Source organism: Eriocheir sinensis, unplaced genomic scaffold, assembly GCF_024679095.1.
Source record: "Eriocheir sinensis breed Jianghai 21 unplaced genomic scaffold, ASM2467909v1 Scaffold49, whole genome shotgun sequence".
In the NCBI taxonomy this organism is placed as follows: Eukaryota; Metazoa; Arthropoda; class Malacostraca; order Decapoda; family Varunidae; genus Eriocheir; species Eriocheir sinensis.
In genome coordinates this window covers 664,013-676,359 of record NW_026111820.1, presented here as the reverse complement: position 1 = coordinate 676,359, position 12,347 = coordinate 664,013, and the positions used below count along the sequence as shown (strand labels likewise).

The window sequence follows — 12,347 nt, the reverse complement described above, 5'->3', positions numbered from 1 at the left end:
TCCTTCCTTCCCTTTCTCCTTTCTTCGCTTACTCTTCCTCCTCCTTCCCTTCCTCCTTCCTATCTTCTCTGGTTGCTCTTTTTTCTCTTCCTTATCCTTCATCGCAGTCTGGCGAACCACTACATGTTGTGCAAGAGGAAAGAGACCTCGGGGTCACCATCAGCAGTGACTTGAAACAAACAAAACACTGCAAGTCCGCCTGTAAGAAAGCCAATACAATGCTTGGGTTCATATCGAGGAACTTCGAATACAAGACGCCGGGAGTTATGTTATCCTTGTATAATTCGCTGGTAAGGCCCCACCTGGAATACGCCGTGCAATTCTGGTCTCCTAATTACAGGAAAGACATTGAATTACTTGAGAGAGTACAGCGCCGCGCCACGAAGATGATACCATCACTGAGGACGAAGCCCTATGAAGAGCGACTCGAGCGACTCAACCTCTTCACGTTGGAAAAGAGACGACTGCGGGGAGACATGATACAAGTCTTTAAGTACCTGAACAAGCTCAGCAACGTTGATCACTCCAAACTCTTCACGCTACAAATTAACCTGAGAACAGTAGTTATAATATTGCCATACTGGCTTGTTTTGGCGGGGCAATGGCGCGTGGGGCGGGGCGGAAAAAACAGCCGTAGTGGCAGGCTATTATATCGGCTTGTTTTGGCGGGGCAAGGGAGCGTGGGGCGGGGCGGAAAAACACGTGGGGCGGAGGGCGGAAGGACATCCGTAGTATCCTGCGCCATACCGGCTTGTTTTGGCGGGGCAATGGAGCGTGGGGCGGGGCGGAAAAACACGTGGGTGGGGGGGCGGAAGGACATCCGTAGTATCCTGCGCCATAGCGGCTTGTTTTGGCGGGGCAATGGCGCGTGGGGCGGGGCGGAAAAACAGCCGTAGTGGCAGGCTGTCATACCGGCTTGTTTTGGCGGGGCAAGGGAGCGTGGGGCGGAGGCGGAAAGACTTCCGTAGTATCCTATGTCATAGCGGCTTGTTTTGGCGGGTCAAGGGAGCGTGGGGCGGGACAGAGAGGGATCGGCAGTGACATGCTATGGGGAGGGAGCGAGGGATGTGCTATGGTGCGGTTGGTGGGAGGTGACGAGTCCGGGAGCGGCGAGACATGGGCTGCGCCATGCCTCGTTCTGTCTAAGAGGGAGCGTGTAGGGTGTAGGGTATGCGGTGACCGAACTGGTAGCGTACTGGGTTCACATTCGCCGCGTGGTGGACGACGCGGGTTCGAATCCCCAGGATACCACTCGGATTTTTCAGTCGTCGTCGAGGGGTTTATTAACAAGTAACGGGGATACAGAAATAAACCAGAATCATTTTATAATTTTTATTTAACCACGCAAAAAAGAAAAACACGTCTTAGTAATAACATACAAACACACGCAATTTAGATGGATGCAACTCGTTTCTTTTTCAACAGAGATGGAGGTAAGATCTTGGGTGTAAACGACGGATTGAAGGCAGATTTTTCTTCCTTTGACGGCTGCTTGTCATCCTTTGTCTCCTCCGCAGGGGATGGAGGCGTCAAATCCACGGTGATTTCGGCTGAGGGTACCTTGGAGTCGTTCTTTGGAGGGGAGATGAGATTCCTGTATGGAGCATCCTCGCAACCTTCAGCTGCCATGCTCAGCATTTCTGCGTCAGCGTTTTCCCGCCTCGCGGTTTCACCTGGAGAACAGTAATAATTACTCGAACGCCTTAAAGAAATGGATGAGTTATCATTCCATATAGATGCATACATACCGATCTTTGGAGGGGGTGCTTTGTAGTCTGTGATGATACGTTTCTTGTGCTTAACAGCACCACGTCCTTCAGTCTCCCTGCTCGGTGCGTCTGCATCGACACTTTCTCGTATCATGCTTTCATCTGGTGAGTTGCGAGAACAGTAATAATTAATGTTGATTACCAGACCATCTGAAAACAAACAAGAGAGTAAATACAGAATGAGGAAACGGTATTGATGATTTAACAAACCATGTAGATAGCAACTGATGTCACTTACCGAACGTGGTTGACGAGAACCGTTTAGCCATCACGTTGCGTATACACTTCAACTTGCTGGTAAAGTGCGGTTGTAGTGGGTGGACGTCTGGGTTTATATGCATCAGTATGGAAACCAATTGGCAACCCATACACGCAAGTGTTGCGATAGCAGCTGTTCCTCTAGCATACCTCCAGGTGTTCTCCCGCGTCTACCCTCTCTTTAGCATGGCACCATGCTTTACATGATAACGTTGCAAATCTCTCGTCGACAATGCCTTGCGTTACTAAGTAAGCAGAATGTTGTTTCACATTGTGGTAATGGAAAGAGTTTGTATCCCAATCGCGTGATAAGTTTATCATTATAGAATTGCTGTCCTTTCTTAAAGGTTGCATGGAGGAATACATGACACGTTTAAGGGGTGATGACTGAGGAGATAGCAAAAGTACATCGTGTAAATGCCACACACAAGGGATTGCAGACCCTGTAATCTATATGCTAATCTATACACCGTCATATACGGATGTACTTGTATAAAGTGATGTAATGACAGTGAATACAACCTTGGATCTAAGTTATAAGTGTCAAAGTAACCGAGTGTTTGAGTTTCATAATGAATGTATATAGCGATCCAGTGACCCATGACTTCTCCCCCCTTCAGAGTGTTCAGAATAAAGACAATGGGTTTTAGCTGCTGCTTTGCATGTTCAAGCAGCTTACCGACATGACTTTCAGGATGACAACCTAAAAAAATAATCTTATCCCCCAGTACACCCGCTAATCCTCGTTCGATTTCCAGTGCATTCATTTTATTTTACGCGCGAACCTGACACGTTACTTGACGATGCGCGTCAATTTCAATTATGCCTGTCGTGTCGGCGAAGAATATAATGACGAGATTTCTGTTGTGTCCTTTATTAAAAGTTAAAGAGATACGCATGTTTCCATTTTTATCGAGGGGAATCCCATTTTCCACGTCTTCTGTGACGAAATTAAAAGCGCATAAGGTTCGACCCGCTGCAAAAGCCGGGAGAGTAAGATTGTTAGTTGTTTCCAAGCCAAGTCCTTCTAGCGTCGAATAAAAGAGTCGAGAGACATGATGGGGAAACTGAGCATGAATATTATAAGCCGTTGACCCATTAATGGTGATATGAGCGTGATTGAGATCCGCGTGAGTGAAATAAAGACCGTTCTTGTTGTAAGAACCAGACATGTTATCCATGTCAACCATAACCATTATCAGATTCTGTGGAATGATTTGTGCAAACGGCAATTCGGCCAGCAAACTCGTTTGATTGATTCCTAAGACATATGTTTTATACAGGGTTCGATTGTATGTATACTGCAAGGATTTCGACGCGAGTGAAGTATTGAGTGACGATAACGCTGATGCGTGCGGCACGACGCGATCGACCCATAGTTTTACTGATTCGAGCGCAAATTTAAAGAGATCTCCATCCTGAGATGTGTTTAGAATCCACGACTTGCTTGCTAATTCCAACCTGATTCTCACATCTGTGCCGTCGAGGAGATACGCGTCTAGACTCGCAATATCTAACAGCAAAGGTGCTGTCATACTAAGACCGTGTGCTTTTATGTTGGCAATCATTTCCTTTTCTTGTTTATTGGCTCCTGTAAAGTACTCGTCACTATACGTGTTCACTATACCTTTTCACTCTGATCATCACGGAAAAAGAAGTAACTACGTCCAATCGAATCTAACTTTTCTTGGGTGATCGACGTTATCATTTTAACAAAGGCATGATAATTAAAGAGGGCGTTGGATTCTACCATCTGTTCGTTGAGGTAGCAAGTGCAATTTTTAAAAGGGTATTACTAAAGCCGTTAGCAAAACCACATGATCCGTATCACCAAGCTTCGACCCGTCCACCTTGGTCACGCGCGTCTTCATGTCTATCGAGTGTACTGAGATCCAGAAATTGTCCAGGAACGCCTGGAATCCTAAATTCAATATAACTATCATTAATCTCATTATTAGAACCGTCAAGATTAACGGGTAAAATATCGAGTTTGTTTCGAGATGCAATAGAACTTTCTACTGGTCTCACACGCGTCACTCGAGGAAACCCTTCGCTTACGGCGGCTGCGTACTGACGCAGAGAGGTGGTCGTCCCACCCCCCTGTACGTCAAGTCCGTATTCCGCCATCTTCCACGTTAAACTAACGTTTTCATGTTGAATATGTCACTTTTATAACATGTTTTACGTGACCGTCGTTTCGTCTTTCTTTTGCTTGTTTTCTTACGCTTACGGACGCGCCCGCCTTGGACTCGTCTTTGACGCTTGCGGACTCCCTTACCTCCCCCTCGGGCAAGTCTTTGTCCAACGCCTTTCAGAGCCGACACGCCTCTGGTTTTTAACGAGTGACGGATATCCCGTCCATCTAACACATCGCCTAATACGTCTTTCCCCATACGCACAGCTTCGGGAGCGACATTTCTCATGAGAAAAGGGATGGCTTTTTTAGCCAGACCGCTCAGTATATTAAAATTCCACCTCCTCTTCTACCTCGCTGAACGGGAGGCGGAGAAATATCCTAATATCCTCTAATCCACCACCTTGCATGACTCTCTAAAAGAGCATCGAAATCATGACGTCCCGGAGGAATGAAAGTACTCCTCATGACTGTCTGTGAATGAATAACCCATCTTCACGAAAAGTGTCGTATTTATTTCTTATTTAGGGCGAATATGCAATAAAGGGTCATGGTTTTCCTCGCCCGTAGGTTATACTTTTACCCCTTTGATCGAGCACTCTGACGGAAATCGAATCTATCAAGGTCTTATTAAGAGATTTATATACGAGCTGGCGAAAGTCTCTACCTCCAGCAGCTTCCATGGTAACTGCATCTAATAGATTTACCATTTGCCCACCATACATCGTGGGGGTTACGCAATCGGCATAGATCAAGGCGAAGTCAACCCCACCGTCTTGGCGTGGGGAAAGGGGCAGGTATGTATGTAAGATTCTTGACATTGAGATCATCGGACTCATAAAAAGTATAATCCATGGTATGTGCAAATCCTAGACACTGTGCCATTCGGAATCCGAATTTAAGACTGAGTTTACAAAGTGATCATCACTCGTGCAGATACCCTTGCGAACAATTAGATCTGTCCTCCGTAACAATTTATTATAGCTAAATAAGAATTCCTCACCCTTAAAGTAATGTGTATAGTAACTCTTGAGAAGCTTTGCAAGAGCAAGGGACAGATCGCTATTGATAACATGAATCATGTACCTGGTATCACCAGCCAAGATGTTGCTCTGGGGAACGAAAGTATACAATAAGTAAGTATGATCGGGTTGAAAGTGTGCACTCGCATAAATTTCAATGCGGGCTGAAAAATCGTGCTTGGGTATACTATAAAACGTTTTAGGATACAAGCAGTTCACCATGGCTATTTCATAATCCTTATTTGGGTCAAGGAGTAAAGGAGGTTAAGTCTATTTACAAATTGATGGGGTCTATTATCCGGAAAAATATCCCTGTTCCTAAATTAGTCAAATATATATAATGTTCATCTCCGCCATGGCTAGCTAGTAACTGATTCGTAAACTAACACAGGATGACATATATACACAATATTCGAGTACTTTTATTCAGTGTACAAACAAGAACAGTTTGAATGCCAAAGGTTCCAGTCTGGTAGCGAGCGTCTCTATTGCAGGCAGATAGTATTCACGCCACTCCTCATCCAATTTTCACGGCAACCCATTCCTTCGGCAATAATAATTTTTTCCATGTCCTTATGTCCCATGGCCAGCGTGACTAACTTTTTCATGCAGGTCTTGAAATGATGTCGGCGATTGATCTTGGTGTCTTCTTTCAGGCCTTCGACGTAGTGCCAGTCGTGCGATTTGTTAGCGGCCTGCATTGCCTTGACGTTGTCCTCAATCGATGCTCCCCAACCGAACTGCGTCACACAGGCGATAAGAGTCGGAGATTTGTCCGTTCCCAATGGTTCTTGCACGATCAAGGTCCCTGGCTCGTCTCGGGTGCTTACCATCGATCTCGAAAGGTTGTACAGTCGCTTCCTGCGACTATATACACTTTCATGACGATACACTTGATGCAAGTCCTTGATGAGACCAAACGCGTCACAGCCAATAGCATTTACAGCGTAAACCAAAACATTTCTACGACTGGCAAACTCGGCATCGCAGAGCTTTCCAGTAACGGTTTTGAGTGCCATGGCGACTGTGGTGGAAACAGTACTGACGATCGTTTTATTTCTCGACAGCTGCAAACCATCGCCTGGGTTAACAGATGTCGCCATTCATCCGCGGACGGATGTAGTTATCCAATCAGGTTTCCCTATCGATCTTTTCTCCCCGACAGATGTAAGTAATCCGGTATTGTCGTGTATTCGATGTAGATCTCCGATATGATTAGTAAGCAAGCCATGACCCACCAACGAGTTGCTTTTTTCTTTGTCTGACATTTCTTATGGCATCAGGAGATAGTTGAGTGAGGCGAAAGAGCATGGAAAGCAAAGACTGCTCCTCACTCGAGAATTTACCTTTGGGATTGCCCAGGTTATTAATCAAATGTATAATATTCAGACCGGAAAAGGGCGGTAAAAAATTACCCTTTTCATCCCAGGCTATATTAGGTTTTCCATCCAGTAACTTCATGAGCGATACTCCATATTCCCGATAAGCGGGATTCACCGCAACACGAATCAAGTCGTCTAGCGGTGGATTTGTACGCGAAGGTAAAGAAGATCTGTGACTTAGACGCGGGGGTACGGATGGAGTAGTGACGACAGCAGGAGCAGGAGCGGTAGAAACGGCGGCAGGGGCGGTAGCGTTCGTATTGTACATGTATTTTCAGCGATGGACACTGGAACAAGGCAATATTCTTTCATTTTGGCAGTAAACCTGAAATCACCGACGTAACAAGTGGTAGAAGAGTCATCAAAATACTACCCCTCTTTGCGAGAGTAAGATTGCTTTTTTTAAAGACAGGAGTCTTTTTAAGGCCACTGCACGAATGTCTTTCCTAAATTTCTTCAATTTGTTTATTACGTTAGTCTTATCCGTCAGTCGCTTTTTTAAAAAATTAGAGAAAATTTCAGATATGCATTCAATTTCCTTCTTTTTCAGTCCTTTTATCAGATCCTTTCTCAGTTTGGGGGATAACTGACTGAGTAGAAAAATCAGGTCTTTATGCTGCAGAATAAGGGGTTCTTGCGTCATACCTTAGCAAAGCAGAAGCATCTATCCAACTGTCGAATTTACTAGGATAACCCCTCCAATGTACCCTGTATTGTTTCTTTCCTCGATAAGTCCTAGTCTTCAGAATATCAACTTGATAAGTTTCCGGTAAGGAAGACTTAATGAGTTCATCCCGGTAAAATGCACCTTTTACTTCTTCACCCTCCAAATCCTTTAAATAATACGTAGGAACTGTTTGGGATGTATCAATACGGGTGATTTTAAATAACTCCTCCGTATTGTTGACGGTGTAAGCCTTATTAAATTTGAACTGCGTTCGTGAGACCGATTGTAGACGTACTATGTCTCCCACCGTCAAATCAGAACTGACGCGATTCTTTATAGTGGGACGGTTTAAATACATGCGTTTAAACTGTGCTTTGATTTGAGACAGGTTACGTATTTCATGTACCTGTTTCGGGGTTTGTTGCAAACCTAAACCGGTATGGGGTGTGCGATTGTATGCATTCACCAGGGACGGGAGGATATGAATGTACGTTAGCGTATTGTGTAAAGTTAAATACTTATAAATCTTGGTTTTAATGGTACGGATAACCCGCTCGGCCAGAGATGCTTTCGTTTCGCGTGAATAATTTGAGTATAACAACACGCGTTTCGACGATAAATAGTCCTTCACTCGTCTGTTATAAAATTCGGTTCCTAAATCTGTAAAGAGGCGACTTGTACCTTTAGATTCTTCTGTCTCTAAAATGGACTGTAACGCAGACAGTGTACTTTGTCCTGATTTACTGGTAAGAGGTGCCACTTGTAAATACCTGCTAAAGACATCCAAACAGAATAATATATATTTGAAACCTCTATTAAATTTTTGGAGGGCGGAAAAGTCTCCTAGGTCACATGTCATGATGACTCAGGGTTTTGGGGCGAGAATTTTTCGACGGGGAAGCGTTTTCTCGTCGGTTTATGGAGTGTGTATGTACGACTTTGCTGAAGAAAATCTTTGACATCACGCAATGTTATGTTCTTCTTACGTTTCCTCGCCTCCTTGTACAACTGACGTACTCCCCCTAAACCGGCTGGGTTATTAACATCGTGATAAATATCATTCAATATGTCAGTAGTATTCATAACAGGAAGACTTTTCACACAGTCCCTCGTTTACGATATTGGTACGCAGCTGTAGTTCTTCAGGTGTGTGTGGTGCCAAGTCACATAGAAGATAACCGTGGGTTTGTTTCAGAACAGTATTTTATAAATTTCCACAAAAGCTTTTGCACGTTCTCGTCCAAAGATCTGTCTTCCTAAACACTGCACCTGGTGGATATCTCTGTTTTCATGAGAATATAGTGGGAAGTATTTAAGCCAATACTTCAGGCGAACTTGCCTTGGAAGAAAATATTTAGTAAAATAAATATAACAGAAAGATTTTGATGTCTTCCTTGATAAAACTGTTTACAACCGCCAGAGAATTGGCTGAGGATAGAAAATTATCGTCTAATATCAAAAGACTGTGTGCCTGGGGGTCTGTATATGGAGTGATTTCATCGGCGGGGTCGATAATATCTTTGTGTAACTCGAGTTTGTCTTTAATACTGCCATTATTTTGCAGTGGATGTGAAGTAACACCACATATTATTATTCTACTAAACACCTCATGATACTTCTCAACAATTTTAGTGCACAGATGCGTTTTTCCAGAATTTGTATATCCGGCAATAATAATTCGTGCTGGCTGTCTAAATAAGTTCAGACTCTCTTCGCGGAACGTCTTATCCATGACTGTTATTGAGGTATACTAAAACAACCTTAACAAATTACAGTAATTTATTGTATATAACAATACATACATACATACATACATACTTATTATTAACAGGAGTTGCTTTGCATCTGTCCCTTCTCTAACCGTCCAACGGTTAAATCGATAACACCTACCCCATCCCCCTCCCCCTGATCATGTAGATGACACTTGTGTACATTCACAGCTGTTCCTCTTCCAACCGTTTTCCCAATGATCACGTCATAGGTTCGTGTTTGGTTTGCTGCATTGGAATGACACCTCTTCTATTGCACGTCTCTTAATATTAATTCATAGTATTAGTGCGTTGTCTCTTTGCATTGTGCGGTTGAGTGTGAAGTGTTTCTGCAGTAAAATACAGATCCGATAATGTCTCTCTCGCTCGCCATAATGCTGTGTTCACCCGACCTACCTCATCCTCCTCCTCCTCCTCCTCCTCCTCCTCCTCCTCTTCTTCTTCTTCTTCTTCTTCTTCTTCTTCTTCTTCTTCTTCTTCTTCTTCTTCTTCTGTCACTTGCTCATTATTGGGGTGGTAGTACGCACGAGTGACGTTTTGATTGACGTAATAACGTTTATCATCAAACCTTGACAGGGTTTTCTTTTTTATCCGTGTTGTAGATATTTGTCCTTTGATATTCCTAATTTTATAACACTCCACGTCTGGCAGCCTCGCCATTCAGAACGTCTTTGAAAGATTTATGTGTTAATTGTCTTTGGTGACATCCGGGTATACCTTTACATCGGGTTATATAACTCTCGTCTTCCATAAACACGGAGTACATCTTAGGTTTCAGGATCACAACTTCCTTGATGAGTTGAGCTCCAGTCTCTGACTTTAAAAGTCCTAATTTTCCTTTTCTTTCCCCGTTGAAACAGGGATGATCATGAGGGAAGTTGCTAGTATCCAGGTACTCCGCAAGCTTACCGTTTTTCAACTCGTCATTTAGATTCTTATGGATTTCTAAGCTGAATATGAAACTGTCTGTGTCTTCGTACGCCAATTTGGCGCGGTCACCGTAGTGTTTCTTGATCACGTTGTACCAAAATGAGTACATCTTCTTCTTCGCCATCTCAAATATTTGAAAACCTACATAATTAGGCTGTCTTATCCGTATAGTCTTTTTCTTGTTCATGCAGATTACCCTTTCATCACCCAGGGGATAAACACCTTTAAAGGATGGGTTAGCTACGCATTTCAAAAAGGTGTTCTTTTTAGTGACATACTTCTGCTGTACTCCATACCTTACCTCTGAAAGCAGTGTACGACCGTAAACTGCGTTTGACATCATTTGAAAATGCGACTCCGAATTTTACGTTTCCAGACTCCGCTGGGTAACATTTCTTTCTATAAAAGGCTTAAGGTAGCGTGACTGACGGTAGCTATATATCCCGTGAATGCATTGAATTTCGAGACCCAGAGACATCAACAGCTGGAGTAAGTCTAGACTGATTAAATGATCTTTCAATCCGAGGTGAGATGCTACTAATTTTCTGTTTTTCTTGATAAGCTTGCGTCCCTCCGCTTCTAATAATCGCTGACTGTGAGGAGAGCATGTCTTCTGTGATATTCATGTGGGTGAGACATAGGAAACTCATCTGTGGCACGAGCTACATCGGCGGATACATTGAGAGTGTCGAGATGAAGCCAGTAGCCCGTGTCGCCATCTGTTGCATGATTCGCAATCCCAGTCTCTAAAAGACATCCATCTCCCCAGAACTGAGTCTCCTGATATCCCCACCGGTAAGGGCGAGCACATTACTGCTGCATACAAAGAATTAAAATCTAAATAAAATATATACGTCCCAGGTCCTCCATTTCCCGCGTGACTGCTTCTCATGAATGGTCGAACACAGGTTACAAACCCTCCTCGAATATTTCTTTTGACGAGGTGATACATTTCAGGACTGTGGGGTGGGTCAAGGCTGATGTCCGTTGATTTTAAAAAGGCGTCGTAAGCATAAGACGACAGCGATACATAATGCACCACGTCTAGACCATATATTTCATGCATTGATGACCTGTATTTCATATAGACATCAGCTAATAAACCAACGTCGATCTCACAGTACAGTTTGACGTAATCACCTAAAGTCCGACAGGAGGTGCTGTTAAAGATGCGTTGGGCGTGCTCATACTCCTCTGGGGATAAGTCTTTCTGTTTCAGGGAATCGCGAAAAGCTTCACGAGGTGGCAATCGCAGCTCTTTCAACCGTTCTAATTTGTTGATGTATTCATAACACAAAAACTGTTTTGTGTGTGCACACGCGAGTTCTCACGTCCTGGGGGAGATAACTAACCATCTCATGCGCGTAACGGGTGCTGTAACCGGCTGCTACGTGACTCTCTACCAACTTCTTCAAACTGTCTCCCATAACACTTAATGTGTCTTGGAACTGTAGGTCACCAATTCTCACTCTAAACAACTGTGTACTCGATTTAGATATAATACTAACGACACTCTCCGGTTCATTGAACTCTTTCAAGATGACAGAGACATCAAAACTCATATTGTGAGCCAAGGTGATAAGATAACGTCTCATATCTCTGCACTGCAAGTTACAGCGCGAACAATATGCTGCTAAGTAATTATGACGAGGGAGACTGTGATCATGATGTCTGTGGGGTGGATGTTTCTCATCAAAGACTGGAAACAAAGTTCGCATTGATTCTGTCTCTGAAAACGGACTTCGTCCACGTCGGTCATATGTATGGGGTACGTTACCGTCGTGACTTTGATACGACGCCAGACATCCGAGAGGTTAGTTATGAAATGATTAACAGCATCGATTCCTATATAACTGTCCTTTTTTACTACATTGCCTTGTCTGTCAACAATGAGATAGGCATAACCTAAGGCTTTTTGTTCTGCTATAACACAGCCCTTCTCACGCGGTGTTGAATATGTTTCAAAATCAAAGAAACACGTATGGGAAGGAGAGTATGAATATGCGAAATTTCGGAAAGTTATCTTTTCATGATTATCAGGGAAAAGCAGTGTTTGGGTAAAGTTGCACTGACAATGGTGATCGCGCAAGTTCACTGTACGTGGGAGACTGCTGAAACATATGGTGCAAAATTGTTGATCTGATTTCATGGGACGTCTAGTCAGTTTCTTGTAATAGCTTTCCAAATCTTTGATGAGTGTCATGTGTTTTCCGCCGAGTAAAAGGAGAGGATAACTGTTGAAAACCTCCATTTCCTTTCCTAGAGAGCGAAAGATGATACCTATCATCGCTTTTATGCAGAGTGTACACGTACAGGAGACGCGATTCAAGTGTTCTAACTTAGATAAGCTTTCCCAACTCACGGGAGACGCTACACCATCACTCTTGACCCACTTTCTACAACTTGTAGGTCTCTC

At 43.6% G+C, this 12,347-nt stretch overlaps 1 protein-coding gene and 1 pseudogene across 2 annotated transcripts; both read right to left on the bottom strand.

The window, feature by feature from the left end:
• Positions 1–1,283: 1,283 nt before the first annotated feature.
• LOC126992567 (uncharacterized) lies at positions 1,284–2,197 on the bottom strand. 2 transcript variants are annotated; one of them, XM_050851380.1, is made up of 3 exons: positions 2,008–2,197; positions 1,749–1,919; positions 1,284–1,673 (listed from the first exon to the last, which is right to left on the bottom strand). In XM_050851380.1, exons 1-3 carry the CDS (start codon positions 2,135–2,137, stop codon positions 1,393–1,395), a joined length of 582 nt encoding a protein of 193 aa, XP_050707337.1. In that variant the 5' UTR covers positions 2,138–2,197; the 3' UTR covers positions 1,284–1,392. The 2 variants fall into 2 exon arrangements, with proteins under 2 accessions (XP_050707337.1, XP_050707338.1); XM_050851381.1 differs by having other exon boundaries at positions 1,749–1,871.
• Positions 2,198–2,410: 213 nt separating this feature from the next.
• On the bottom strand, positions 2,411–4,490 carry LOC126992568 (uncharacterized; annotated as a pseudogene).
• Between the last annotated feature and the right edge of the window lie 7,857 nt (positions 4,491–12,347).

Excerpts from the sequence above, each read along its gene's own strand:
- LOC126992567 (XM_050851380.1), bottom strand. The coding sequence starts at position 2,137 with ATGGGTTGCCAATTGGTTTCCATACTGATGCATATAAACCCAGACGTC. Across the intron at positions 1,920-2,007 it reads GTTCTCGTCAACCACGTTCG|ATGGTCTGGTAATCAACATT; the intron begins GTAAGTGACATC and ends GTTTGTTTTCAG. Across the intron at positions 1,674-1,748 it reads AGCACCCCCTCCAAAGATCG|GTGAAACCGCGAGGCGGGAA; the intron begins GTATGTATGCAT and ends ACTGTTCTCCAG.